The 26,846-nt window shown below is 39.1% G+C and overlaps 1 protein-coding gene across 8 annotated transcripts in view; it reads left to right on the top strand.

Annotated features, from left to right (window-relative positions):
- Nucleotides 1-1,555: 1,555 nt before the first annotated feature.
- GRB14 (growth factor receptor bound protein 14) overlaps nucleotides 1,556-26,846 on the top strand; it is a 58,639-nt gene continuing 33,348 nt past the window's right edge. For 6 of the 8 annotated variants that reach the window (XR_005602357.1, XR_005602358.1, XR_005602356.1 and 3 more), the window contains exon 1: nucleotides 17,202-17,287. Coding sequence is in view for 5 of the 8 variants with exons in the window: in XM_039555239.1 (XP_039411173.1) it covers nucleotides 17,225-17,287 (63 nt within the window). In the remaining 3 variants the exon portion in view is untranslated. The other 2 variants (XM_039555238.1, XM_019290421.3) reach the window with 2 other exon arrangements.

Genomic DNA, 26,846 nt, shown 5'->3' with positions numbered 1-26,846 from the left:
TTTTAAATGCTGATGAATATCAGCATACAATTGTCACTTGCAGGTTTTTATCTCTTCCCAATCTCAGTTTTCTACCTAGAGCACCTATACCAGTTGTCCTGCCTTCTATTCTTCTGAAGACAATGAGGCTTAACATGCCACAGTTATGCCTGTGAATCAATTAGGCAAAAAACCCCAGTGGCCTAGTCTCTGCAGTTTTGTAAGAGGATAGCTGTTCACAAACAACTAGCAAATCCAGTCAATTATCTGACACTGTAAAATTCCTGATATATTTGCCAGACTTTATATGTAAGAACTGTTAATCAACTCAGACTTCAATTTCTACTGTCAGCATAACAGAATGAACTGTTCAGGGGACAAGGAATCCTTCATTTCATTGAAAATGAATGTCCTGCAAAATCATCTGTGACTCAGCCAAAATGAAAACTGTGAGTATTGCTTCTATGACAGAAAAATCTTTCTCCAGAATTGAAATCTTGGCTTGTGTGTAATGATTTTTCCAGCAGATTCAGGAAAACAGCAAAGCATTTGTCTCAAAACATTCTATATTTTCAGCAGTCTGACATCTCAGTTCCTGGCCCTGACCATGCCAAAGACAGTCAGAAGGTTTCTACACGTGGCTGTCTTCACCAGGGGTTTCCAGTTTTTGACTACCAAATTGACTGACTTACACAGTATTACCCACTCTGCTTGGTGCCATCAAACTGTTCTTCATACAGCAAGGGTATTTTTTATTTTGAAACAGGATGAAGGCTAGTAAGGACGGCCATGGAATTGCCACAGAGGGTTTTGTGTACATAAAGCAGAGCAGGAGCTGGCTGCTGTGGAGCAGCCCTGGGCACGAGGGAAAGCCTTTTCACATTCCGCTGTCCTCCAGGCTGCGGCTGGACGAGGGTGCTGGGCCCGGCTGGGAGCCCAGCCTCCTCACCAGCCGCTTTTCTGACACAAGGTAACGGGTCTGACCCCCGGCCTCGGTCATTCCCTATTTCGCCAGGGCATATCCATAAATTCCCGATGCCCAGAGGGATGTCACTTTAGTTAATGATTTGTCAGGCGCTGAGTCCCGTGTCGGGCCGTCCGGCGCTGTGAGGCTGGAGCCCGCTGCTCAGCGCGGGGCAGGAGGTCGCCGGTCATGCCGGGGGCAGCGCTGGCCGCGGTGCCCCCCTCGGGCGAAGGCGCCGAGGCGCAGGGGGGGCAGCGCCCGCCGGCCCCGGCCCCACCGGGTTACGCCGCGGCCTCGGGTCCCGGGCCCCGGGCCCGCGCACCTGCCGGGCCCGCCCCCCTCCGCCGCCCGGCCTGGCGGAGTAGCCGAAGGGCACCGCTCGGCCCCCGCCCGCCCCGCGCTGCCTCCCCGTCGCAGCGCGGAGCCGGCGGCCGCCCGCCCCCGCCGCCGCCCTCGCACGTGTGCCGGGGAAGGCGCTCGGTGCCGCCCGGGCGGCGCTTCCCCCCGCTCCCCGTCGCCTCCCCCTCCGCAGCGGGAGAGAGAGCAGCCTCCGCCCGGCAGCGCCGGGGCCGCTCGCCGCCGTGCCGCCCCGCCAGGACGTCGCCGCCGCCGATGGCCGCCCCGCTGCCCGGTGCGCACGGCGCAGGGCGGGCGGCGGAGCCCGCTGGCGGCGGCCCCTGCGGCTCCCCCCGGCCGCCCCCCTGGCCCCCCGGGGGGGACCCGCCGCCCTCGCCCCCCGACAGGTAAGGCCGGAGCCCGGCGGGCGCCGCCGCCCTGCCGCTCCCTCGAGGGCCGCCCGCTGCCGTCGGGGGGCGGGCAGCGCCCTGCGGGCGGGACGCGGGGCCGGGGTGCGGCGGCCTGGGGAGGGGGCGAAGCGCAGGAGAGGGGCGGCCTGGCTCTGGACCGGCCCGCGCCTTCCTGGAGCTCAAAAGTTGTTTCCCGGCCCTGCAGACACTTTCCGCCGCTGCGGATGCCTGTGTGTGTCCCACCCCCCAGCCCCTTTTTATTTTTGAGGTTTCCCAGTTTGAGGTGAAAGGAGCCGGCGGTGCCGAGCCTGTCTTGTCAGGCTGAGCCAGCCGCTTCTTTATCCTTGCAGTGTCTTTCTCAGAGTGTTGGTGAGATAAAACCGCTTCACCGGGAGCGGTGCCGCTGTCAGCGGTGTGCACCCCGTTTGTTACCTCTCAGGCTGTTCTTAAAGGCATTGGTCTCTATTCTTAGTAAAGGGAGCTGTGAGCTGGGTTTTTCATGAAGCATCTGATGAGTTTTGGTATACTGAAGTTTACAAAATCTTAAAATACTGCATTACAGGATTTTTTGCTCCTCCTAAAGCAAAATATCTCTTTAATCATTTTAATGAATGTTTGGTGAGGATTTTCAGTAAGTAAAGCACCTTTATTCTGTATTGTTACCTTATTCTGATGGTTTTCCCTACTTTGTACCAATTACTGTATGAAATCTGGAATGATAATAAAAAAGGTAATAAAGTAAAATATTAAGCTTGGAGGCATCAACTCACACATGTAGAAAAATCTTATTACGTGTTGGCAGATGCAAATACATCGGGTGCTTTGGGTGCAGGTTTCCAGATGAAATCGAGTAGACAAAGTGCTCTTCAATATTTTATGTGAGAACACCATGCACTGTAATGTACACAGCAGTCTAAACAACCACATCATTAATGTGATACTTTAAACCGCTGCATAACTGAGCTCTTCAGCAACTACACTAGTGATTACCTTCACTACTCCTGCAAATGCTGCTTGGTGATACTTCTGACACAATCCTGTTTCAGCAGACAGCAACAGCTGAGCCATTTATTTTATGATGGAGCTGCAGAGATTCCAATACAAAACGAACTGAAAACAGAAATGAGTGGATTGCTTTGCACTATTTTGCCTTGTCAGTTACTTTGATTTGATTCTGATTAAAAAAAGTTTCCATTTGTTTAAAATACTGTTGTGATGTACTTGGGAAGTTTTGCTGAGAAGTTACATGCATCTACTGTTGTAATATGTGTACATAGGGAATGGCATAAACACAGGGACAACAAAATATTTACTAATGTCCTTAGAAGCCAATATAAATATATCTCTGCTCTTACTCTGCAAAGACTTACGCATATTCAAACAACTTTATATTCAGAGCTGAATACTTGGATTGCTTTCAAGTAGTGTTAGGCACTGTATGTTAATATATTCAGCCTACTGATTAAATAAAATAACTGCAAAAAAAAAAAAAAAAAAAAAGCTAATTGCTGCAACCAGGAAGCATCATGGTATTAGTGCCTTAGTAGTTCATGTATTGTGGTTGGATATTGCAATTTTAACAGCAGCTGTTACAATTATTGCTTGATATTATGTATTCTGTTGAAACAGGAGAAAAAAGAAAGGTGACAGTATTTTGGAGAACCCATCGATTCCAAATCCTTTTCCTGAGCTGTGTTGCTCGCCGTTTGCATCAGTTTTGTCAACCAGTCTGTTGCCCAAGGCAACTTCAAGAAAAAAGCAGGTAAGATTTATAAATTATTATTTGACAGTTTCTAAATTGGTTAAATGAAAGCACGAGGAAAAGCTCAGTTACGTATTAAGTTATTTTTCTATTAGAGGTGTTCCGTATTTCTGTAATTTGGTGAAATTTTCTCTGTAGGTCATCAGTGATTGTAGAAAATGAGGTTTTGGAATCTGTGACTTAAGACATGACTGTTGTTTCATAGAGTTTGTGTGTGGCTCTGCAGATTTTTCAGTTTAAGTAGAGCCAGGGCTAGGCAGGCAGTACTTTACGTCCTTAAATGAGAAGTTAATTTCTTTTTTCCCTTCCTCCCTACCTCCAATTACTGTCATCAGTGTTATAGAACAGAGGATTTTAACAGTCACTGAACAGCTTTTCTGAAGTTCTGATTTTTCCAGGATAATGGAAAAAACCTAAATTGATGGGGAAGGAGCAAATGCTGTGTACCTGGCTATATTTTATACATGTGTGTGTTTATCTATGTATGGCTGATGCTACTGTATTTCCATAAAGACCTTAAACTGTAAGCCAGGGGAAGATCTGAGTGGGCAGACAGACTTGGCAGTACTATTCAGACACACTGTATTTGTTATCCTGAGCAGGGGTAGAGGAAGGAAGGGTTTCCAGTTAATGGAGGTTACTGGTGTCAAAGATCAGTTTCAGTCTTTGAAAGCTTACCTGTCTCATTCTCTCTTCTCTTCTTGAGATTGGGAGGAGTTCTGACAAGGAACATCTGTGGGATTAAGAGTACTCCCTCCTTCACACTCTCTGTTTTGGTGGTCTGCAAGATCCCTGCCTTAACAGTTTTAAAGGGATATTGGAGGTGTAAGAACTTAAACTGCTGTTGGTTATTCAGCTTTTAGATTTGCATGAAGAATATGCCTGGAAGTTGAAGTTTCTTGTAGTTGTATTAACTTTTCTGAAGCTAACCTGCCACAGCTGTTTCTGTGCACCTGCCAGAGAACTTTGTTAGCCAGTTGTGGCTAGCACCTTAAGGAGGAACCTTCTCCCCACTTCTCCAGTGAAAAACATCTATGTGTCTGGGAAACTGCACTGATTCTATCTTGCCATATTTTGCATGTACTCCAAGGTGTCTCTCTATAAGCTATGGTGTCTTTCTAGACTACCTTTATTTATTTCAGTTCTTCTCCTACAATAGCAATACTAATCCAAAGCATTTCTGTTCAGTGTGCGTCTGAGTGTTGCTAATGCAGTGGGATAAAATTGTGCAAGTTTCGTCTTCTTGGGCAAGGTGGAAGCATTGACTGTCTCTGCAGAGGCAGGAAAAATGCTGGATTGGTAACATTATCTTTCAGAACAAAAGGACTGAAGATCACATTTTTAAAAAAATAGTTTAAATTAGTCACATTGCAGACTTAAATTGTAGTCATTGTGGTAATCTTTGGACTTGCAGTTGGTAAGCATGATTTAACACACAAAGGTCAACTGCTTTTTGGCCAGTCATGTTTAACATTACTGACAGACTTGATCAGTTAAACCAGCTAAGTGTTAGCTTCAGTCTTCCAGAAGCTGAAGTTCATATCTTCACTGACTTCTAGTTCTTCATAAAGGTTCATGTCATACTTTTTGTGGTCATTTCTGCTCATAGTCCTTCCATTTCTCCTGGTTTTTCATATAAGAATGTAGTGCTCTCTCTGGTAAAAGCAGGAACAAGAACAACTGGTTTCCTGACAGAAGTGAGCTAACATAATGCTGCTGTCTGTGGAGGGCCTGACCTGTTTTTCAGCTACCAGAAAAATGGAGAGAAATCTTCCTGTTACTTTTGTGGAGGCATTTTAACAAGACCACGGTTTCTGTCACCTAGGTGTCTGTTTATGGCCACTGCAGGAGAAATGAGACTAGGCCAAGCAGAACATTTGTCAGACTCAGCATGACTGTTGTTACATTCTTCATCTAAATTTATTAAAGTTAAGGCCAAATGACAACTGTCAAATTAAACTTTTATATTTGAAATTCAGGTTGAAGTCTTCTAATAGGTTAATAAAATTACTCAGATTTAAGAAGAGAGGGAATGCTAAGCAGGTGTGCGAAGAGAAATGAACTGGCTGTGACTTTGACTTCCCATAGGTGGCTGTGGGAACTGTGCTCGGAAATGTCGTGTTTCCAACCCCTGTCCTTATTTTGTCAAGTTTGTAGCAGCTCTGTGTGCAAATACATATCTGTATACAAATATTTCATGAATATTACTGTTACAATTTGATAGTTTACTAACTCTTAAGAGAAACCAGCTACTCTTAAGAATTTTTTTTTGTGCATAGCGTTGACAGCTGCCAGAATTTTTTCTGTTGCCTCTCTGATGATCTACATATGTTTTCAGTGATTCTTCTTTTAGATTGCTTGCTTTTGATTTAGTTTCTTTTTCTGCTGTGCTTTTAATTTCAAGCATAGGAAAGAAAAATTGCAGAGTGAATTTCTACTTATGTCTTGTAGGTAACTATTATCAAAATGGGTGTTTCTAAAAGAGAAAAAAAAAAGATGCCTCTTGTGTCTTGTTTTTCTCTCCAGAAAAGATTTTCTGCTTCTATTGAAGAAAGAAGTTGTCATGAATATCTGCTCTTTTATTCATAGCACTTGTGACATCTGAAATCTTTCTACTTTGAAATAGATTATTAACATTATTTTGAATTCTTGTTTTTCTAAGCTGAAATTCTTACTGTCTTCTGCTGATCTTTTATCATAAGTCTCTCAAAACGTTGAACATGCTGCTTGAACAGCATGTTTGTGGGGTTGACTCACTGAAAATAAGTTTATAAAAGCAAATTTGTAAAAGCCACATAGCAGAATAGTGCCTCTGTGCTTGGGAAGTAGTATGTCTATGTCTCTGAACATTGTTCAGTCTGCCTTATCAACACAGCTGTCCATCTCCTTTCCCCCCTTGCAGCTAGGAAGAGTTTTGTGTTCTATCTTAGAATCACAGAATCATTAAGTTTGGAAAAGATCTTCAAGGTCATTGGGTCCAATCTTTGACCAAACACCACCATGTTCAATTAACCATAGCACCAAGTAGTTGTTTTGAATACTGCCAGGGGTGCTTAACAACCCTTTCACTGAAGAAATTCAGAAAAGCTGGCAGCCCATGGCTTGGACAGGTGCACTCTTCCCTGTGTTAAGAACTGTCTGGATGGTTATGCTCAGAGTGTGATGGTGAATGGTGCGGCATCCAGTGGGTGTCTGGTCACTAGAGATGTCCCTCAGAGATCGGTGTTGGGCCCAGTCCTCTTTAATATCTTTGCTGATGGTCTGAATGAGGGGACTGAGCCTACCATTAGCAAATTCAACTTCCTGGGAAGTTGGGTCAGGTTTTGATCTGCTGGAGGGTAGGAAGGTCCTGCAGAGGGACCTGGGTCATCTGGATCGATAGGCCAGATGAATGGCATGATGTTCAACATGACTAAGTCCTGGGTCCTGCACTTGGGTTACAACAACCCCATGCAGCACTACAGGCTGGGGGCAGAGTGGCTGGAAAGTGGCCCGGCAGAAAAGGTCCTGGGGGTGCTGGTTGACAGCAGCTGAACATGAGCCAGTGTGTGTGCCCAGGTGGCCAGGAAGGCCAAGGACATCCTGACCTGTATCAAGAATAGTGGTTCCAGCAGGACCAGGGAAGTGACTGTACTTGGCACTGGTGAGGCCACACCTTGAGTGCTGTGTCCAGTTCTGGGCTCCTCACTTTAAAAAAGGATGTGGAGATACTGGAGAGTGTCCAGCAAAGGGCAACAAGGCTCATGAAGGGACTAGAGAAGGTGTCTTGTGAGGAGTGGTTGAGGGAGCTGGGTTTGTTTAGTCACAAGGAGTCTCAGGAGGGACCTCATTGCTCTCTACAGCTCCTGAAGAGAGAGGCTGGAGTGAGGTGGGGGCTGGTCTCTTCTATGGTGCCTGCAGTGAGGGGACACAAAGGAAGTGTTCTTAAGATGAGAGAGGGGAAATTCAGATTAGATAATTGAAATTTTTTTTTCCCTGTTAGGGTGGTCAGGCATTGGAGAAGGTTACCCAGGGAGGTGGTGGAGTCACCATCCCTGGAGGTGTTTCAGAGGCATCTTGTGTCTGGTGCTGGGTGATGGTTTAGTGGTTTAGGGGTTACAGTGGTGGTGCTGGGTTGACCATTGGACTGGATGATTATAAAGGTATCTTCCGAACTGGATGATTCTATGATTCTATGAAATGTGTTCAGATAAACTGAATTTCATGTTCCAGGGTAGAAGACTTTTATCTGAATAGGCCAAAAAAACCATCTTTCCCCTTGTGTCCAGCACAACATGGTCAGCTTGGTGGATAGTGGGAAATGTTGCCTTCCTCTGAGGAATCAAGCATCTGCTGCTATTAGGTGTAATTCATAAACTCATATGGAAAATCTGATTGTGTCTCAGAGCCTGCGTTCTCTTAGAAATGATAAGGAACTGAAAATATAAAACACTGTACTTTTGTCTTTAATTATGATCAAAATAAATATTACTAGGGAAAAATATGAACTGTAGGAAAACTTGCTCTTTCTTGTTGTCTTTGGTCAGATAAACTAAGAAAAGATTACTGTAGCTTTATGGAAGCTTAGTTTCTAATGCTTTATGAAAACAAAACCTGAATAATTGGCACTGCAGTGATAGTTCTTGCCCTGCTCAAGGATAAGCCAAAAAGTGTTTCATGACAAAAGTAGTTCAAGGTAATTAGTGCCTTGTTTCTTTAAATTAAATTAGAAGTGCAAAAATAAAGCTCAAGTAAATCTCAAGGTGAAGAACACTCAAATCTGAAATTTTACCTTGCCTCTTTTGTCTTTCCTGATGTTCTAAACAAGTAGATATTTTTATCATGTAGAATCCAAATATACTCCCACAATGTTCTTTCCAGGAAATCAGTTGTATAGAGACCTCAAATACTTGTGATTGTAGTGGAATGTCACTTTGCTTTTTGTATTCATAGAGATTTTCATGTAAAGCCCTTTCACAAAGAAGAGCTAACAGAAACTTTATGTTAAAAAGCAGTTTTTTTTTTTTTTTTAAATGTGTGCTGTTCTAAGTTTATGAATATTGAGCATTGACTGTTGTAATTGGAGTACCATTTTTTTTACAACTATAGTTCATGGTCTTCTTATGTAAGCCTCATTCTTCAAAACTGATTATAATTCTATTAGCAGCCATATAGGGTTAAGTCTTTGGTACTTAAATGTTTCCATGACAGATTTTTTGGCTGAAATATCTGTTTACTCTTGACTTTTAAACAATGCAAAAACAAAAAGGGTTTTTTTTTTTAAATGCAATGATTCATAAATTTCTACTCAATTTCCAAGGGTTGAGACATCTTTTCCAACCAAAAGAGGGATTACTTGAATTTACTCTGTAATTCCAGTCTGTCTGTTTCTTACCAGATTTCCTTCCAAGCTGGAGACAATTGCACATATCCTCCTTTATCAGTTCTCAAGTCTTTTCTTCTTTACAGCCTCTAAACATATATCAATTTTCCCCTTAAATTACACAAAAAAGACTTAGAATTTGAAATTCAGAAGGGAAAGGAAAAAGTCCTTCCAACCAGTTTATAGATTAACAGTAAAAATATTTTGTACAGAACCAACGTAAAGAGCTCAATGAAGTCTCTGATATAAGAATTGCAAAAAGGTTTCAGTGGGATTCCTTTTTGTGGTGTTTCCTTTGCTAGTCTGCTCCAGTTTCTGTGCCCCGTTCTTCATTTATATGGCTGTACCTGCCCACCAAGGAAAAATTTACTGATATTTCAGTATATATATTCAGATTGGAATTATTTAGAGACATATTAAAACTTGCTGTTTTAATGCAGGTACCTTTGTACTTTGATCAGTCATCTTAACACTGTGACAGAAAGTCACTTGTCTGCACAGGTAAAATCAGGAGGCAAGGTTGAACAATTTCTCATTTTAGCAATCAGGAATATTGGCTGGTTTATGGAGGAGGTGCCCTATCACAAGCTGTCTGATACATTGGCCTGGGGAAACTTCAGAATAATCACCTGTTTGTTTCTTTCCTTTTTTTGTTTTGTATTTTACTTTATCTTCTTTACATTGCTTCATTTGTTAGTGTATCTTTCTTATAGAGATGAGAAATTAGTTGCTTTCTGTCGAACTTCACATCAACCCTCAATGTTTTCTTTCACATATTAACCTTGAACTTTGTTACTGTCCGAAAACAACCCGGACAATGACTGTAAACATTCCAACTTCACAAAAATAGCATGTCTTCTTTTTTTTTCTTTCTCCTTTCTAATAGGCAAGAAAACAAGGTCACTCTAACTTTTGTGGTTACTAAGATATTGCCTCTGCAAACTTGTTGCTTAATTGGGTAAAATCAGGAAGGTGTTAAGCCTGAAGTTTTACAATTTTTACTTATATACAATAAAAAAAATCATCAGTATTGTCAAGGATTTTTGTAGACATTTTGCCAATGTTTGTCAGATTGGAATGATTTTGATAATCCTTTGGATTTTGATTGTTTTGGATTCATCAGCCTAAAAGTCAAACCTGAAGTTGCTTGTCTTTTCTTTTAGGCCCGTTTTCTTAGTACAAGAAGCTGCCTCTTCTGTGCCATTTGGGAAGTTCTGTTTTGAACAAGAAACCTCTGTGACATTGCAGTAGATCTAATAACTTGTCTAGAGAAACCTCTGTAAATTTGGAAACCTTGATTTTCCAAAAAGTGAATCTTTAATATTTATCTCTTAGTTTCTGCGTTGACTGTCTGGTGTTTTGGTCCTGTGGTGTCTCTATGTCAATACGAGGTGTCATGGGCAGATGATGATACAAACAGTATCAGCTTCTTTGAATATACAAGAGACTCTTCAGTTAAAGTCAGGTGAAAATGCAGGGAACTTTTTCTCTAATGCTGCTAAGTCACTTTTGATAATTCAGTTTTATTGAATTTGGCATTAAAAGATTAAACTCCCATGAATGGGGCTTGAATCCTCATAATTTTCATAAGGAAATGAGATGTGATAGATACTAACACTGTTCTTATTTACAATTGCTGCCAGGGATGGTGCTTTTATTTAGGGTTAGACTGGAGAACTGAAAAGTTTGGGTCATTTTGTAGTCTCTCCATACCTGCCATAGACAGATCCATGATTAAAGAAATATTTTATTGACAGATCTTTTTCAAGGTTTCTTCTCATTGATGGCATTGTCAGTAAGTGATGCTGTGGTAAGGAGGGGATGGAAGAGGTCAGTATGGTAACAACAGAACACTATTGACATCTTCCTTTTACAGACCATTGTCTGAACTGTCTTTTGATCAGAACAGATACATGTTCCCCTCTGACTTCCTGGGGGACACAGTCCAGATTAATCAAAGCAGTTTTTAGTAATATTCATAAAATTAGATCAAGCCTTAAGTATTTTTGTGTGGTTTTTTTTCTCCATTTTGTTTTTTCTCAGTGTTCTTTTCTGGTCTTATAAAACCTCTGTAGTTCTTTTCTGATCTACTTTTGTTGTCTCATTGCCCAGTACTGTAAACACCTGCTTTATATCAGGTACTGCTATTTTTATATCATACACAAGTTTATAGTTGCATTGAGTGAGATTAGGGTAGTCAATGATTAATAGTTAAATTACCTTAAATGCTACAAGTTTGGTAAAGTTGACAACTTAGATGATTCATAATAAAGGTTTATAACCACTTTTGAATGCAAAGGTGTGCAACAGAAGGAGAAAATACAAAGTAGTTTACCATACCTTTTACAGTACTAAAAGATGATAGAATTTTTATGATTTTATTATCATAAAACTTTGTTATTCTAGTGTTGGGGCATTAACTGAAGAATGGAGCTCAAACTCAGATAAATTTTTACTAGGAGTTTTGGTGCAGTTTTTAGCATGTCCTTGGATTGCTGCATTTCTGATGTTCTGAGAGTTATTATCTTCTCAAATAAGAACTTGAGAACTATAGAAACAAGCAGAGGAGTATTTCCATCCTGTTTCTGTGCATAAATGTTGACACAATAGGTGTAATTTAGATTTTACATTGAAAAACCCCTGTGCCTCCATATAAACACCACTGTTGAACCTGGTTAGTTTTCACCAGGTGGAATGAACTTGATCATGCATGTAGAATAGTATTGAATATTTGTGATTGATAAAATAATTTAATATTCTTTATACATTCATCTTTTCTTGTATCTATTTACAGTAGGTAACTGAGGACTTACTTGTTCTTTCACATGATAATTCCAGAGCCACTAATACAGTATGGTTGTTCCCTCATGATTTTTGCTTCATGATCTTTTTAACTCTTTGCAGTGGTAATCTTTATGCTGTGCCAGTGTAATTAAGAGATCAAGCTAGAGTTGTAATGAAAACTGGATCAATTGGAGATGTCACTGTTAGGACAGGAAAAGGACTCCTCATTTTTTAAGGTGCCTGCTTATATCATGCTTCACTTTCTGCTTTCAGTTTCCCTATAAGAAAAGGACAGAAATAGAAATAGAAACTGACAATAACCCTGAGATCTCTCACCCTTGTTACCATGTTGTGTAGTGAGGACAACAGATGTCTCTGTCTTAACATCTGCAGATCACTTAGATGAGTATCTTTAGGATCATAGTTTTCTGTTGGTGCTTTCACAGCAGGAATGCCGATGCCCAGGCAGTGGAAGAGCATCCTGTTATGGACATTCATGCTGATCTCTTTTTGTGTGTGTGCAGAGGCAGTAACTGGTAGAGCTTCCAGCTGGGGATTTCAGGGCTCAGTTTCCAAACTTTTCTAGCAGTTGATTATTCCTATTAAAATGATGGCACATGTATCTCTAGCAAGTGGTGAAATTCAGCAATGATAAGTGGGAGATAATAGTTGACCAACGCCCATATTCTCCTTGTTTGTCTCCATATTTAAAGCTGCTACTTCTAAAGGCATTCACACCTTTATGACTGCTTTTGATTTGGGAATGAACAGAAGGGGAAACCTTCAAGACAGAGTATTTAAGCGTGTCTCTTATGTTATAGTCCTGATGGGAGTCACATCAAATGGGAAGATTTTAAAAAAATTCTAATCAGGCCAACAAAAATTTTTCAAGAAGGGCAGTCGTGGAAGGAGAAACTAAGAGGGAGAAGAAATTAGACCTCTGCTCTAGTAACAATGTGAACTTGCTTTTCTCCTGTTTCAGTCACAGAACATTCATTTGCAGCTAATCAGCTCATATTTTAGCCCAATCGTGTACATGATATTTAATACTTAAGTCTCAAGAGAGAAATGTATATCGGTTATCTTAGAGGTGTGCCTGTGCTGCTAATTAGGATACTGATGAGGTGTTCCTGCCTGTTTCTGGTATGCTTATACTGCATACTGGTAGGTCTATCTTTTAGCTTCTTGATATTATACCCACAGGAAATCAAGATACACTAGATTGTCCTGTGATCAGAATGGGATTTTTCAGTTACTGCATTCTTAGGCTATAAATAGCCTTTTTATATTAGTTATGTTATGATAACTCCTGTTGCTGACCGCATTAAGACTTGGTGTTTATGGACAGCTGCAAGCTCTTGATAATGGCACAGAAATGGTATCAGCTGTTGAGAAACAAGCTGGAAGTTTGCAAGAATTTATTCTCATAATCGCTAGAATTTACTGCTATGTAGTGAGAGGGAAGGCCATGCCATATGAGGGTTTTTTAAAATAAGTCAGCTGACAGAACTTCATCAGTGTGCTTTTCTATCAGGCTTGAACCTATTGATTACAGAAATAGGCAGCTGAAAAGCTTTCCAAGGAGCACGCAGAAGAACGCCGTAGGATCCCCCAAGTTTGTGAGGAAAATTCGCGAGGATAGAAAACTGCATTATGTTCCTTGTGGCTCAAACTTCTTTGTGAAGTTCCTAGGTACAGTATGATGTCTGTGTTGCCTTACAGGTAATCCAGTCTGTTTTAGTGCAACTGAATCTGCACCAGTCCTTATTGACCCTCCAAGAGGGTGTACTGTATGTTCTGTGTGAAGACTAAGACCTATTAGTTTTCTTTGCATAAGGGATGATATGAGTAGAACAACAACAACTCAATCACTTTGAAAACTCTCTTTTTTGGGGTGGTTTTAAAGAAAATAATTATTTGTCAAGTGTATTTAAGTGTACCTGTGCAAAAAACACCCTCTGTGTGTTTCACATATTATTGGGCTGTTCTTCTGGTAAAGAGCTAAAGTGACTGTGCCAGGCAGACAGGAGCACTCTCACAAGGAAGTGCAAATAGCACCACGAATAACTTACCTGATTTATGTTGGTATTGTGTAATAAACTTCTGCCTCAGCTCAGACAAGTACAAAAAATAGCATCAAAGATTTTTATAAACCTTACTGGATTTATATTATCTAGATTTTTTTTTCATCTACGGAAGCAAAAGCTGAGTCTGATTTGCTCTTGTTACCTATAAATGCTCATATTCCTGCATACTATCTGGCAAAGCTAGGAATAGATCAGCTCCTGTGACTCCATATTCAGTGCCTTAAGGACATCACTGACCTTCCTCTTCTAGCAGGATATCTCTATTCCATATGTTGTTATAAAACCCTTACTTGGAGTTACTAATTTACTAAGGGCATTTCAATTCTTGCCCACTCCATTTAGTCACGCTTTCTTAAGTGGCAAGAAGTAGAAGTGGTTTATATTTTGAAGTATCTAAAAAGTATCTGCACAATGTTTTCACAACTGTATCTGGTAGCTTAGTGACAAAAATAGGAGTGAAAAGCTGCATAAACATAGTCATTTCACAGAGCTCTCAAGCAAGTGAGCTGGATCTGATTTCCTTCCTGTCCACCAGCACCAGTGAAATTCTTGCAAACCTGCCATGGACAAGTGAAATCTTTTATCTATAGAAAAAAAAAAGTGGTTATATATGTTTCCCTGAAGGCATACTTGGCTTTCAAAGCCTTTCTGTATCTCACATTTATCAATAGAACTCCTCTTGACTTTCACATGGTGAAGTGATTCTGCAAGGCTTGCACTTAGAAGTTGTGTTTTATTCAATTTATTTTCTTAAATGGCTGTTTGTGAAATTTAAGAAAAGAAAATATTCCTTAATGTTATTTTTAGTACTCTTGGGTGCAGCCATGTTTGCTGTCACTAGTATACATAAATTACTGTAGTATTTTTTGTTTAAAACCTTTTCATTATTCGAATATTGGATTTTTATTACCAAGTCAAATTCAGCACTTAAGGTTTTGGTTACTTTCTGAATGGGTCTTGTCTTTACATCTGATTGGAAAAGATACAATACAGATAATTTCACTGAAGAAAATAAGCCTTTGCTTCACCTTGCAGACAAATAGGTCAATTTTATTCATAGAGCAAAAAGCTGCACATGCTTTCAAGAGCCAAGGACCTTCAGTACCCAGGGGTAAGGAAAAAAGGCTTGGGTTATTTTTGTTTCTTTCCCAGTAAAGTCACTAATGCAAGGCTGCAAGTTCTGCAGTCACTATTACCCGAACATTTTTTCATAAGATCCAAGGATAAAAGAGTAGAGGGAGTTTTTTGTCCTGGTGCTGCAAATATATGCATGTCTAATGTTCCTTGAGTAAAATGCCTATGGGATCAGGCTCTGGTACCACAAGTTTTTTTCTGACTCTTACAGCAAAATTTTGGAGCTATATGATAGAATTTTAAAAACATGTTCCCACAGGAAATAAAAACTGTGTGCCTGAAAGGTAAAAACCTAATTGCAAACACTTGACATTTATCATAGCTATCTCTAGTAGAAAAGGATGTTAATTCCAAATGTTACAGAATTAACACTTTAAACTTGATCTCAGAAATACTTTTTTATTTTATCCAAACAATCGTAAGGATCTTGGACTGGAGTTTAAGAGACAAAAATAAAATTAAATAAATACCTTAAACCTAAAAGATTAGTTGCTATGGATCTCTTGCTGCTATAAACTGAATGTAAAAGGAGTCAAAGTTAAAACTGAGCCTTTATTTTGAGGCAAGGAAATGGGTAATATCTGCTGTATTTTAATTGGTTTATGGTTTTATTAGAAGTTCTTGTTTTAAAGCTAACAACGAGGATCAAATGTCTATCTAAAGAAATTCTCTTTGTGACTTGGCACCAGTTTCTTATCAGTTTTTTTCCATCCTGTGTGTCTCAGTCAAGGACAACAGGTTTTGAAATTTTAGGAAAATATTTGTCTTTACTTCCTATTCCTTGGCAGTATTTTATTACTATTTGAGAGCTGCTGATAAAATGCCAGTGCAATGCAGGTTTTAGTTTTTGGAGGGAGCTGTATTTTTTGTATTTATGGTCCTTGCTCCTGTTGTTCATCAACACAACTTACTTAAGCCATACTGATTTTAGGATTTCAGGAAGGTGATTTAGCATGAAAAGAGATGCTTTGAATGCATAGATTCTGAAGTATCTTACTGGTGCCAGAGACTTGTTATGTATTTGCTACCTGGAAAACTCAAAACAGAAAATTACATGAAATCAAATTGTTTATTTTTAACTAGTCATTGTACAGTTACTTATTTCTTGGAGATGAGATTCTTTTCTAGATACTTTGGGATTACTAAAGAATGTTCTCATTTCCAATTACAGAGGGAAAAAAACTATAAATACGGTCTAGTGAAATTTAGTATGGATAGTTGTAATATTTACCAAGTCAATTCTGAATACTTCTAGGACCAATACATCAGATTTATTGTCAATAATATACTTGCAGTGCCTGCCTATGAAATAGAGTACCCTGCATATCTGACATGTTATTGTTTAAGATGCTATGAATACTTAATACAAATAATTTTTTCGGAGTATCTGCAATCTTCAACTACAATGAGCAATGTTTCTGATGAGAACTGTTTGTCTGAGAGTTATAAAAGAAATACCCAATATCACAGTTCTAACATCTGTTTAATAAGTTGGTTTACAACAGGAATATTGCTTAGTCATGCTGCATAAAAGCTGAAAAAAATTCTGCTATTAAGTGCATTATGAGACCTTTAAAAAAAGATTATAGCTTGCCTTATCTTTTAAGCAATACAAAATGTTACCTTTTTTGACAAAGGAGGAAAGACAAAAACCAGATTTCCTTTGTCAAACCATGTCAATGAAAACAGATTTGTAATGCAGATATTTGATACATAAAATAATCATGTGAGTGGGGGTGATCAAAGACTTGGGTTCATAAAACAGTCTTAAATGTCACTCCTTGTAACATTCTGTGTGCCATTTTTTCAGGCCTTGGTTGCATTGAAAAGGTAGTAATTGCATTACTTAAAGTAAAAGTCGTATTTTTCTTCTGCTTTGAATAAAGATAGTTAAGAATTGTATAATTAAACTCCATGGATTCATTAAATCTGTTCTTAAGCTCAGTTACTTTCCTGAAACCCTAAGATCAGAAGTGCTGAAGAATATTTTGTTTGCTGGAAAAAGCCAGGGAAAAAGCCCCAAGACTGTTACCACTCAGTCTTTAATGATTTGCTTTTTGTTTTGACAGTAAAGACAAAGCTCTGAGTGATAGAAATGCATGTTGTTCTGCTTATTTTTATAGCAAGAGATAGTGTGGGCATTTCCAAGGACAGAACAAAAGTTTTCAAGCTCTTTGGTTGGTTGATTTCTGGTTTGTCCTACCCCGGTGTTTTCTGTCATTGGCTTTGACTAGGACTGAATTCACATAAATGGAATGACATTGCTAGAGCCTTAGTCTTTTCTTTGTGCTAACCGCCCAATATTTAGGTTATGAGGAATTAGGTTTCAAGAAATATTGCTAACTACTTTGTTCTGCTTCATATTATCACCTGGATGAAGGTTGGTAAGTTCTGTGAAAAGCAGACATGAGTTTGTCTTCCAGAAGAGTAACATTGCCTGCAGTTATGCCAATAACTCTGCAGAAAAGGGTATGGCGTTTAAATCAGTCTTTTAATTCTGACATTAGTAAGTGTTGATAACAATGTTTAAACATGGCTATATTTATTTTTTAACTTTTTAAAAAATTTCTCTAGTGTAATAATAATGTTTCTTTTCTGATAAATGTAGATTTTTAAAATTTCATTATGTGAAATATGTTTGCTTACAAATATATGTGTCCATAACTGACTTTTTTTTACCAGTGCTCTTTTCTCTGCTACTGTAATTTTGTACTTTGTGCAGGAAATTATTTTTCTTACAGATTAATGTAGTTTTTAAAGTGTCATGATTCCATTAAAGTATGCCTCTGTTGAAGGCTATGATACTGTTCCTAACAGATGATTGCTGGAGTCTTCTTCCACAGGTTTTGCATCAGCCTTAAACATGACATACTTTTCCTCACCTTTTCTGGCTAATGCCTTTATAGTGGATGGCCCATCATGTATTTTGGGAACCAGGGTGACACTGTACAATGTTTTTCCATGGCCACTGTAGCTTGCCTTGTTTTTGTTATCTCAATAAAAAGTGTAAGCAATGCAAAATGATTACATCTGTATGCTCTAGGATTGCCTAGTGTAACTCAATGCGTTGGGGGTATCTGTGAAGTTAAAAATACACATGGAAATGAAGTACAGAAATATTACTTTCTGCTGAGCCAGATATATTAACTTATGAGAAGTTATTTCAAACAAGCTGTAAGTTATTAATTAGTTCGATTTATTTTGTAAATGTGTAGATATTTTTCAAAACTTCATTGCTGCATAATGTGCTTGACTCATTGTTAATGGACTCTTCTGTTACTCAGTGGGTTTTAATGTCGCAGCATTGTGAAAAATGAAAGTTCACTGAAATACTACTACAGTATTAAATGGTTCTCATGAGCAGTTGATGTGGAATGCAGCATATATTTATGGCATAAGTCCAGTGGGTCTAAAGTAGTATATAAACACAGAACTTCCATTGATTTGGGATATATAGTATTAATTTATATTATTTCATTGTTTGAGCTGGCGCGAGAGCCAGTGAACATACAGTTTTATTGGGATTGATTGGTACGGATTAGATTATACTGCTGTCTTAATAGCATGATAATATACTACTTTTCTGGTATAGTAACTTTTAGATACGTGCAAGGTGTGCTCTTACACAGTGTTATCTAACAATTCGCAATGTTGCTGTTACATGTCTCAAAAAGACTCCTTTAAAAATTGTGGTTTAACTTCTCAGATCTCATCCTCTCAGTATTGTGGTTACCTGCCAGTCCTCTCTTCCTACCCCTAACACAGATCTCAAATCTTCAGTTGTCATAGTTATTTTATTTTTGTCTGGGTTTTGTTATTGTATATTAGAAGAGGAAGGTCTTTGTTCTTGCAGCATGTAGTTGTGTTAGACTCCTCTGGTATGCACACAGCAGTACTTGGTGCTGTGTGGGAGGAGAGAGGTGTAACTTTGCTCAATCTAGCATTCAGAAGGCTAGGAAACTCATTTTTATCTGTAGTGTATATTTCAATGGATTGATACTTCTTTTTTTGATGTCGAAAGATAAGAATCATTCTCTGAGAAAATACGAGAGTTTTTCTCTTTTGACAAATTCACAGTAAGATAATTTTCTGCACGTTCTCTCTCTTTTTTTTTTTCATGCTGCTATCAAATTAGCTGCCAACAGTTACTGGCTTTACTTCTCTTTATCTATGTGCTTTGTAAGCCCAAAATAAAATTAATGGAAGCAGTAGGAGGAAGCAGCATAGAGTGTTGCTTTAGGTTGGTAGCTATTGGGTTACACACCCTTCCAAAAAATTCTTGAAGGCATGTGTCCTCACTGAGGTCTCACTGTGTGCCAAATTTAATAGGTCTGTTAAGGCTTGTGATGGTTTTATCTGTGCACATAGAATTTCCTTCTGAAAGTATCTTTTTTCCCTTTTCAGAAGGGGCTTTGTTATTTGTGTAGCAATACCTTTATTTCTAGAACTAGAATACTGGAGGAAGAGAAGGTAGAAAGGTAGGCAAGAAAGAGCCATGCTGGTAAGGGGTGACATACATGCATGTGTAAGTTTGTTCTTGTTTCTCACGGACATTAGAACATTTGACTTAAAGTAGTGCAATTTCTAATTTTTGTTGCACTAGAAGGACCTGGAAAACTAGAATTGTTATATTAACACTACATAGTCAAGAGAAACTTAAACATTAGCTCATGAAGTATTGTTTTAGAGTATCAATCATTCCAAATAATTATTTCTTAAATTCATGTAATAGGTAATTGTGTAAGAAGTCTAGTTTAATTATGGTACTGCAAAAATTACAGGTCTTTCTTTTTCCATCTCACAAAAGGTAAAATTTTGCATTGTCAATGTGCTAATCTGACTGTTCTACCAACTTCTTGAACACTTGGGTTTTCTCGTTTTCATTCAAAATGTCTAATATACTTTGTCCAATACTTATCAGAGTTGATGCGTTTTATTCTTAAGTAATATATTTTTAACTAAAGCTACCAGGCCTTGTTTAGATTCCAAGGGGTCTTGTAACACAGATGGGAAAATTACATGCTTAATGAGCATGTGGAATTATGTATATTGAGTGCTATCACAACCAGATTTATGGTATGGATAGACCAGACATATAGTGAATCCAACACAGAGTAAATGTTTTTATCTTTTGTATGAATAACATCATACTCCTCTAAAAGTACTTAAGAAAAATTAGATTTGAAAGGTCATAATGCATTCAAGACATTGTTTTACAGTCAAAGACCAACCATTTCTTCAATATAAACACTCACAAGTCTATTAGATTTGTTACGTGGTAAGTGGAAGATTTAGGCACCTGATGTTGTATACAAGGCATGTAAACAGAGAACTGTAGTATTTTTCCACAACAGCTGAGAAGTTCGTAGCACACTAGGTCAGATGCTGATAAAAAGCATTGTGTACACAGTCAATATGTATTGCTGCTGAATAATTTCCAGCAATTTTTGAAGAGATTTTGTAGTGTCTTTTAAGTGGAAGAAATATTGATCAGAAAATGAAGATGTGATTTTAGATTGCTCAAATCTAGGACTGGTGTAAGCATGCAAATTTCAAGATTCTCTTGCATCTTTATTCCATCTATTTTTCTGGCCCAAAATCACATGCTGCTTTAATCAACACTTATCCCTCCCCCAAGGAAAAATGGTCACTTAAGCCAAATTGTACTGAGAATTGGTAATGTCTGTCTGCAAGGCTAAGAGCATGAAAGTAATTTTTCAGTTTTGCGTTTGGATCCCTGAGATGAAAGGCCAATGTGCTAATCCAGGAATTTTACATAAGGCACTTTAAGTGACATGATAATGGTGTCATTAAATGGATACCTTTTATAAAATTACTGGATGCAGACCAAGCATTCATGTATGAAACATCACTTCATAAGGACATTTTGAAAAATAGTAATTTAAAAATGCAAAAGCAACACCAGTGCCCTTTTTTTTCTTTCGTACAATAATAGAAATAAAAGAAGTACAATAATAGAAATAAAAGAAATACAATAATAAATAATATAATCCCAGATCAGGTTGGATGGAGCTTTGAGAAATCTGGTCTAGTGGAAGGTGTCCCTGCCCATGGCAGGGGGATTAGAACTAAATTATCTTTAAGGTCCCTTCCAACCCAAGCCTTTCTAGGATTCTTTGATTCTTTAATACAGTAATAAAATATTTCTATAATACAGTAATAAAAGGGCAGCATCCTGCAAAGTTTTGAAGACAGCTGAGAGGTTTCTTAGAGATGGAGAGAGTGGGAGATGGACTTGAGTGAGCTTTAAAGGCTTAAGGAACAGTGGTCAGAAAAACTGTCGTGGTTGAGGTGAAATATTTGAATTTAAAGTCTTTATTCAAAATGGAATATTTTCTTTAATGAATTATTGAGGGATCTGAGAGAAGGTAATGGGGAAAATTATAGGTAAATTATTAGGATGGGTGCGACTCGAAATTCAGTGTAGAATTATGTCTTAGATATAAATTACTAGGATAAAGCATCACGATAGGCTACTTCTGTATCTTCAGAGTTTGATACAAATTTAATAAAGGGTTTGAGCCAGAAAAAGAGTTGAGGCAATTTGAGAAGGAGGAATATATATGGGAATGGGAGGAGACCCAAACTGCATTCAGAAGAATGGTAGTGTGTTTTTTGAAAGAAGTTTACGTTTAAGATTGCTAGAAGGCCCAGCCAGGATGTAGGCTTACAGAAAGGTCTTGCCACCTTTGTGTATCTAATGTGTGCTAAAATAGCTGCAGTTTGTTTGGGGAGATCAGGAATTCCTGCTGTCTCCTAAAACATTAAACTCTGTGAAACTGTCTTTGTAAGCATCTACCTGAGATACTTGTTTGAGGGAGCCTGTTAGCTCTGAAAGGATTGATAAACTGCCTAAAATTCAGTCTTCTGTGGTACAGTACTTGCAGATATTAAATTAAGTTACCTACTTGTGACAGAGGATGAGGAGAGGCTAGTGATTCAATTATGGATGAGAGGGAAGAAGGAGGGTGGCAGACCAGCATTTTCTGTCATTGTGGAAGAACTCTGGTTAGATCCAGGGACTGTTTAGGAGAAAACTACTGACAGGGCCTCCTCAAGGGAAGGTATTGCAGCACTCATCCCCTTCCTTACGATGTAGACCAAATAAATCTAGATCTGATACTGTTCTTAAAAAGAGTTTTAGACCAGTTTTTGCACTGAATATGTAGTCATTATACTCAAGCAGGCATCTAAAAGTGGATTCTGGTATAGCCATCACATATTGGTTGACCAATCATAGTTCCTGCTTTGACTACCATGAAACCAGTAAAGCTTCCTACCGTTTTTATTGTGTATAAAAATGATCTCACATGAATAAATGAAATCAGAATGGGACTAGTTTTAGCAGATCCTATGGTTCAGGTGCAGGCAGGGAAAGGGAGGTTTTTTTCTATCCTTTGACATTCCAGTCTCTTCAAGCAATCAAATTTTTCAGAGTATTTTGTACACAAAATCATCAATGATCTTGAAATTTCAAATGTACAGCACTATGCTGCATAGTTGCCATGAAGGGTAGATAGAGATGTATGTGTGTATGACAGGGTGAGTAGTAAGTGCACAGAGCTTTTTAAAAAGTCTTTTAAAATCTCAGTGGTTTAATACACTTGGCCATTACTTGTCCTTTGTATAGTTTGACAAGGTTTAGTGGTACAATTAACGTTGCACTTTGTCTCCTCTCTGTCTTCAGTTCTTGAACAGATCTTTGATATGTTTTTCAGTTTCTTCTTGCTTTCTTTGAACATCTAACATTCTTCATATAGTAACCAAGGAAATTGGCAGTGTTTAGTGCCCTACTCTGCTCATAATCCTCTTCTGTGGGCAGAAATCCTTTGGAAAAAAACCCAGCTTTTTCATCAATTGAAGAAAGTGCTTGGCCATTTTCTAGCTCTAGTACTTTAGTCTCCTCTTGAATAAATTAGGCTTCAAGAAGTCAGAACTTGACCTTCAGACTGTGTTATCTAGCCTTGAAGTATATCAAGAGCTATTGCTGAATAGCTATTTCTGCTAAAGTAAACCTCATACTGATTTTGCTGCATTGCTGTATGTGAAGGGAGAAACTCAACAAACAGCACACAAGGTGTTGGTGTGAGTCTTATGCAAAAGATCAAATTTCCCTTATTTATATGTGTGTTACGTGTTACTTTCAATGTGCTATAATACATAAGCAAGTACCTGAAAAATTAGAAAATTTTCTTTACTTTTGATAAACTGAAGCTACATCAGTGAATGCAAAGAAAACTCACTATGTTGAACCAAGGAATTATTCATATTTAAACATGCTCTCTTCCTCATTTTCATGCAGTTGCTATAGGTACTGCCCATGCCCCATTTTTCCCCACTCCTTTTTTTTCTGCTTGTTGGTCAGGAACAGAGGCAAAACCAACCCAACAAAACGACAGCTACCTTAATGACCTAAAGAGGTTATGACTGTTTGATCATGTATTTGGTTTGCATGGCACTGTTTTGGTAGCAGGGGGAGAGGGGCTCTACACAGGTGGCTTCTGTGAGAAGCTTCTAGAAAGTTCCCTCTATGTCCAATAGAGCCAATGCCAGCTGGCTCCAAGGCAGACCTTCATTTCCCAAGGCTGAGCCCATCATCAACAGTGCCTCTGGGATAACATATTTAAGAAGGGGAAAAAGGTTGCTGTGCAACTGCAGCAGAAGAAGAGAGAGAGAACATGTGAGAGGAACAGCCCTGCAGACACCATGGTCAGTGGAGGAGAGAGAGGAGGTGCTCCAGGCACTGGAGCAGAGATTCCCCCATAGCCCATCGTGCCAACCATGGTGAAGCAGCTGTCCCCATGTTGGGACCATGGCAGTGCAGAGATCCATCTGCAGACCCTTGGAGGGCCCCATGCCAGAGCAGGTGGATGCCCAAGGAAGGCTGTGACACCTGTGGAAAGCCCACAGTGCACAGGCTCTGGCAGGACCTGTGGGCCTGTAAGAACCCACGCTGCAAGAAGTGCAGAGTGTGAGGAGTCTTCTCCCTGAGGATGCAGAACCAGCAGAGACAACGTGTGCCGTATTGACTGCAACCTGTGTTCCCTGTTCTGCTGCACCAGTGGCAGGGAGGAGGTAGAGAAAATTGGGAATGAAGTTGAAGTCTGGGAGAAGGGAAGGGTGGGGAAAGGTGTTTTAAGATTTAGTTTTATTTGTCCTTGCCTTTCTGTGGTTTGATTGATAATAAAACTGGTTTCCCCAAGTCAAGTTTGTTTTGCCTGTGATAGTAATTATGAGCGATCTCTCCCTGTCTTTATCTCAACCCACAAGCTTTTCGTTATATTTTCTCTCCTGTGTCCAGCTGAGGAGGGAAGTGATAGAGTGGCTTTGGTGGCCACCAGGTGTCTAAACAATGTCAACCCACCACAGATCAAAACACCTGAACCAATATAATTCTGAGGTAACACTGGAAATTTTAGCCCACTTCCAGTCCATCTAAGTCTCTCACACTAGTAGTGACTTCCTAAAATTTCTGTTTTGATGTTGTCCTTATTCTGTTGCTTTCAACCCTTTATTTATGTTTACATTATTTCAAGGCAACCAGGTTTTCACAGTTTAAAGTAGTTATATAAAAACAAATTTACTCTGCCGCAGTACAGTTTATAATGGGTGCCTTTGGAACAGTACAAAGCAAGGTGAGTCAAACTTCAAGTTACACTTTCCAAGAACACACGTTTCACCTTCTTGACCCAGAGTTGATAGGCTCTTGGCATGTATCTCATATTTCATCATAGTTCTCGTATTTCATCTCCTTTTTCTGGCAGATCCAAATGGCTGTCTTGGACTGCTGATCAATATCTTCACCAAAACTCATGCTTGGGCATCAAAAATGTTAACTTGGAGAGACATCTTTGGTTCCTTTCTTTCCCATGCTTTGCACATCCCTGCAGTTGCAACTTCTTGCAGTTTGTGTTTTTGCTGATACCTTTTTTGTTTGGCACCACTAAAATTCATATGAAGGACTGAGATTTGGGAGGAGGTGTTCAGTTGACACCCTTAATACTTTTCCTTTATTTTCTACTAGAATCCTTTTTTTCCCCCCACTATTCTTTATTGCATTCTGATTTCTTCACAATCTTTTCATCACTCTTGTTGCCTATTGTATCACTTCTACCGACAACCTTTGCCCTAACATAGTGTTGTGCTTTTTTCTTAGACCACTGAGACTGCTTTTCTGAACTAGTTAATTCCCTTCTCCAAGAGGTTAGCAATTAAATGATATCTAGACTAAATAGCAATTGGAGCCCTCAGCTTGTCTTGTATTAGCCTGACAGCCAGACTTCAATAACTCATCATAACCATCAGCTGCATATGCAAGCCCTCAATGTTGTCATTTTTCTTTTGGTCCTGTTGACTGTAACTTGTTGGATTGGTGTCTGTCACCGTTTTTTTGGGTATCCTGTTTGACAAGACTTGTAGGATGATCATAACAGAAATAAAATGCATGCATTTATGGTAATATGAACATGGCTTGTGTGTGGGCAAGCGAAGCAGCAGCCAGACAACCCAGCAGACCTCTGAATGTAGGGTATCACAACTTGCGTAGAGATGGGAAATGTGTTGCTGCCTTCTCAGTTTTCCTGTAAGACTGAAGACTGCTCAGTCTACATATCTCATTTTCATTTTAGAACAAATGATTAGAGGTAAACATTATCAAAACAGAGTAAATTTCTGAAATTATTACCCCCTTTTTACTACATCACCCACTTACTATCTTCCTATTTCACTTTTTCACTCGTTTTAGTCTGCTGCATTTGGTGACTGTTAAATTTTTCCCAACAGTTACAGGGCCTGATTTCCATGCCCAGATGCCCCTCATCTCTTTTTCTGTTCCTTTAGGGGTTTGGATTTGTCCGCAAAATATGCAGACAAATCTGTAATAACACAACAGTGTATAGTTGAAGGTTGTACGTGGTTTGAGTAGACTTACTAGCTTTACTGCAGGATTTATTCTTTATTTGGATTTTATGCTTTGGCGAGAGGGAACAGTGCTATGTGAATGAAAAAAAAGGTTCACAAGCACTGAGAAATAACATGTTCTGTCAGAATAGCTATCCTACAACACTTAAACCTTGCTCTTATATTCCACTGATGACTAGAAACAGATACCCAGAGATGACAGAACTGGACTGGAAGGATGTTGTAGTCTGACCCAGCAAAGCAAGTTTTTTTGTCTTATACCAAGTGGCAAAGTATTTCAGCATTGTAAAACAACCATTTATTACAGTGGGTTGCCCTACATGGCCTTTACCATGTTGGCTCTGGACATTCTTTGTACCACTCCAGAAATACAGAGAAAATTTCCAAACTGTATCTTCTTTAGCTAAAAATCTAAACTTCTCTTAGTCTTAGAGTCTATGCTATTTTCTCCTCTAGTGACCTGCATGGGAGTACACAGTTGATATAGTTGATGACAAAGGCATTTTTCTCTTTGAAGCTGTGTTACAGTTCAAGCCAAAACTTCTCTTTAAAATGACCAAAGTGAAAGAGAGTTTTAAGAAAAAATCTGTTCTCCTTTTTTTTCTTATTTAAAAAATCTATTTCAGGACTGCTGCAAAGGAAATAGAAAGCTAATTGGTCTCTTAACAGTGTTATTCAGAGACTTGGTCTTTCTCAGCTTTGCAAGAGATCTGCTCTACTGAGAAACCAGCAACATGGTGTGAAAAACCTGGTAGAAACAATAGGTACTTCTTTTTATAGCTGGTATCTCTTCAGAAACATAGACTGCAGCCAGAACGCGGCAGTAACAGATTTGCTTTCTCTTGTGCTGGAACACAGCATTCTATTTATCTCTGACAACCAAAGGATATGTTGGACAAACTGCACTATTAAATACAGAAAGCCTCATTTAAATAATGTTAGTGCTTTGACATAAATAGGGACAAGCTATTCAAACATGAGGCTGATAACATTTTGCCCTCATCTTGGTTGTACACAGAAAACAAAAACCAGAAGTGTATTTTAGTGGCTTTGTATTTAAATTTTTTTCTCCCTCTATCTTCAGACA

The sequence above is a fragment of the Corvus cornix genome, chromosome 7 (genome assembly GCF_000738735.6).
Source record: "Corvus cornix cornix isolate S_Up_H32 chromosome 7, ASM73873v5, whole genome shotgun sequence".
NCBI lineage: Eukaryota > Metazoa > Chordata > Aves > Passeriformes > Corvidae > Corvus > Corvus cornix.
The sequence above is the reverse complement of the archived record's forward strand: the minus strand, read 5'-3'. Positions and strand labels throughout refer to the sequence as shown.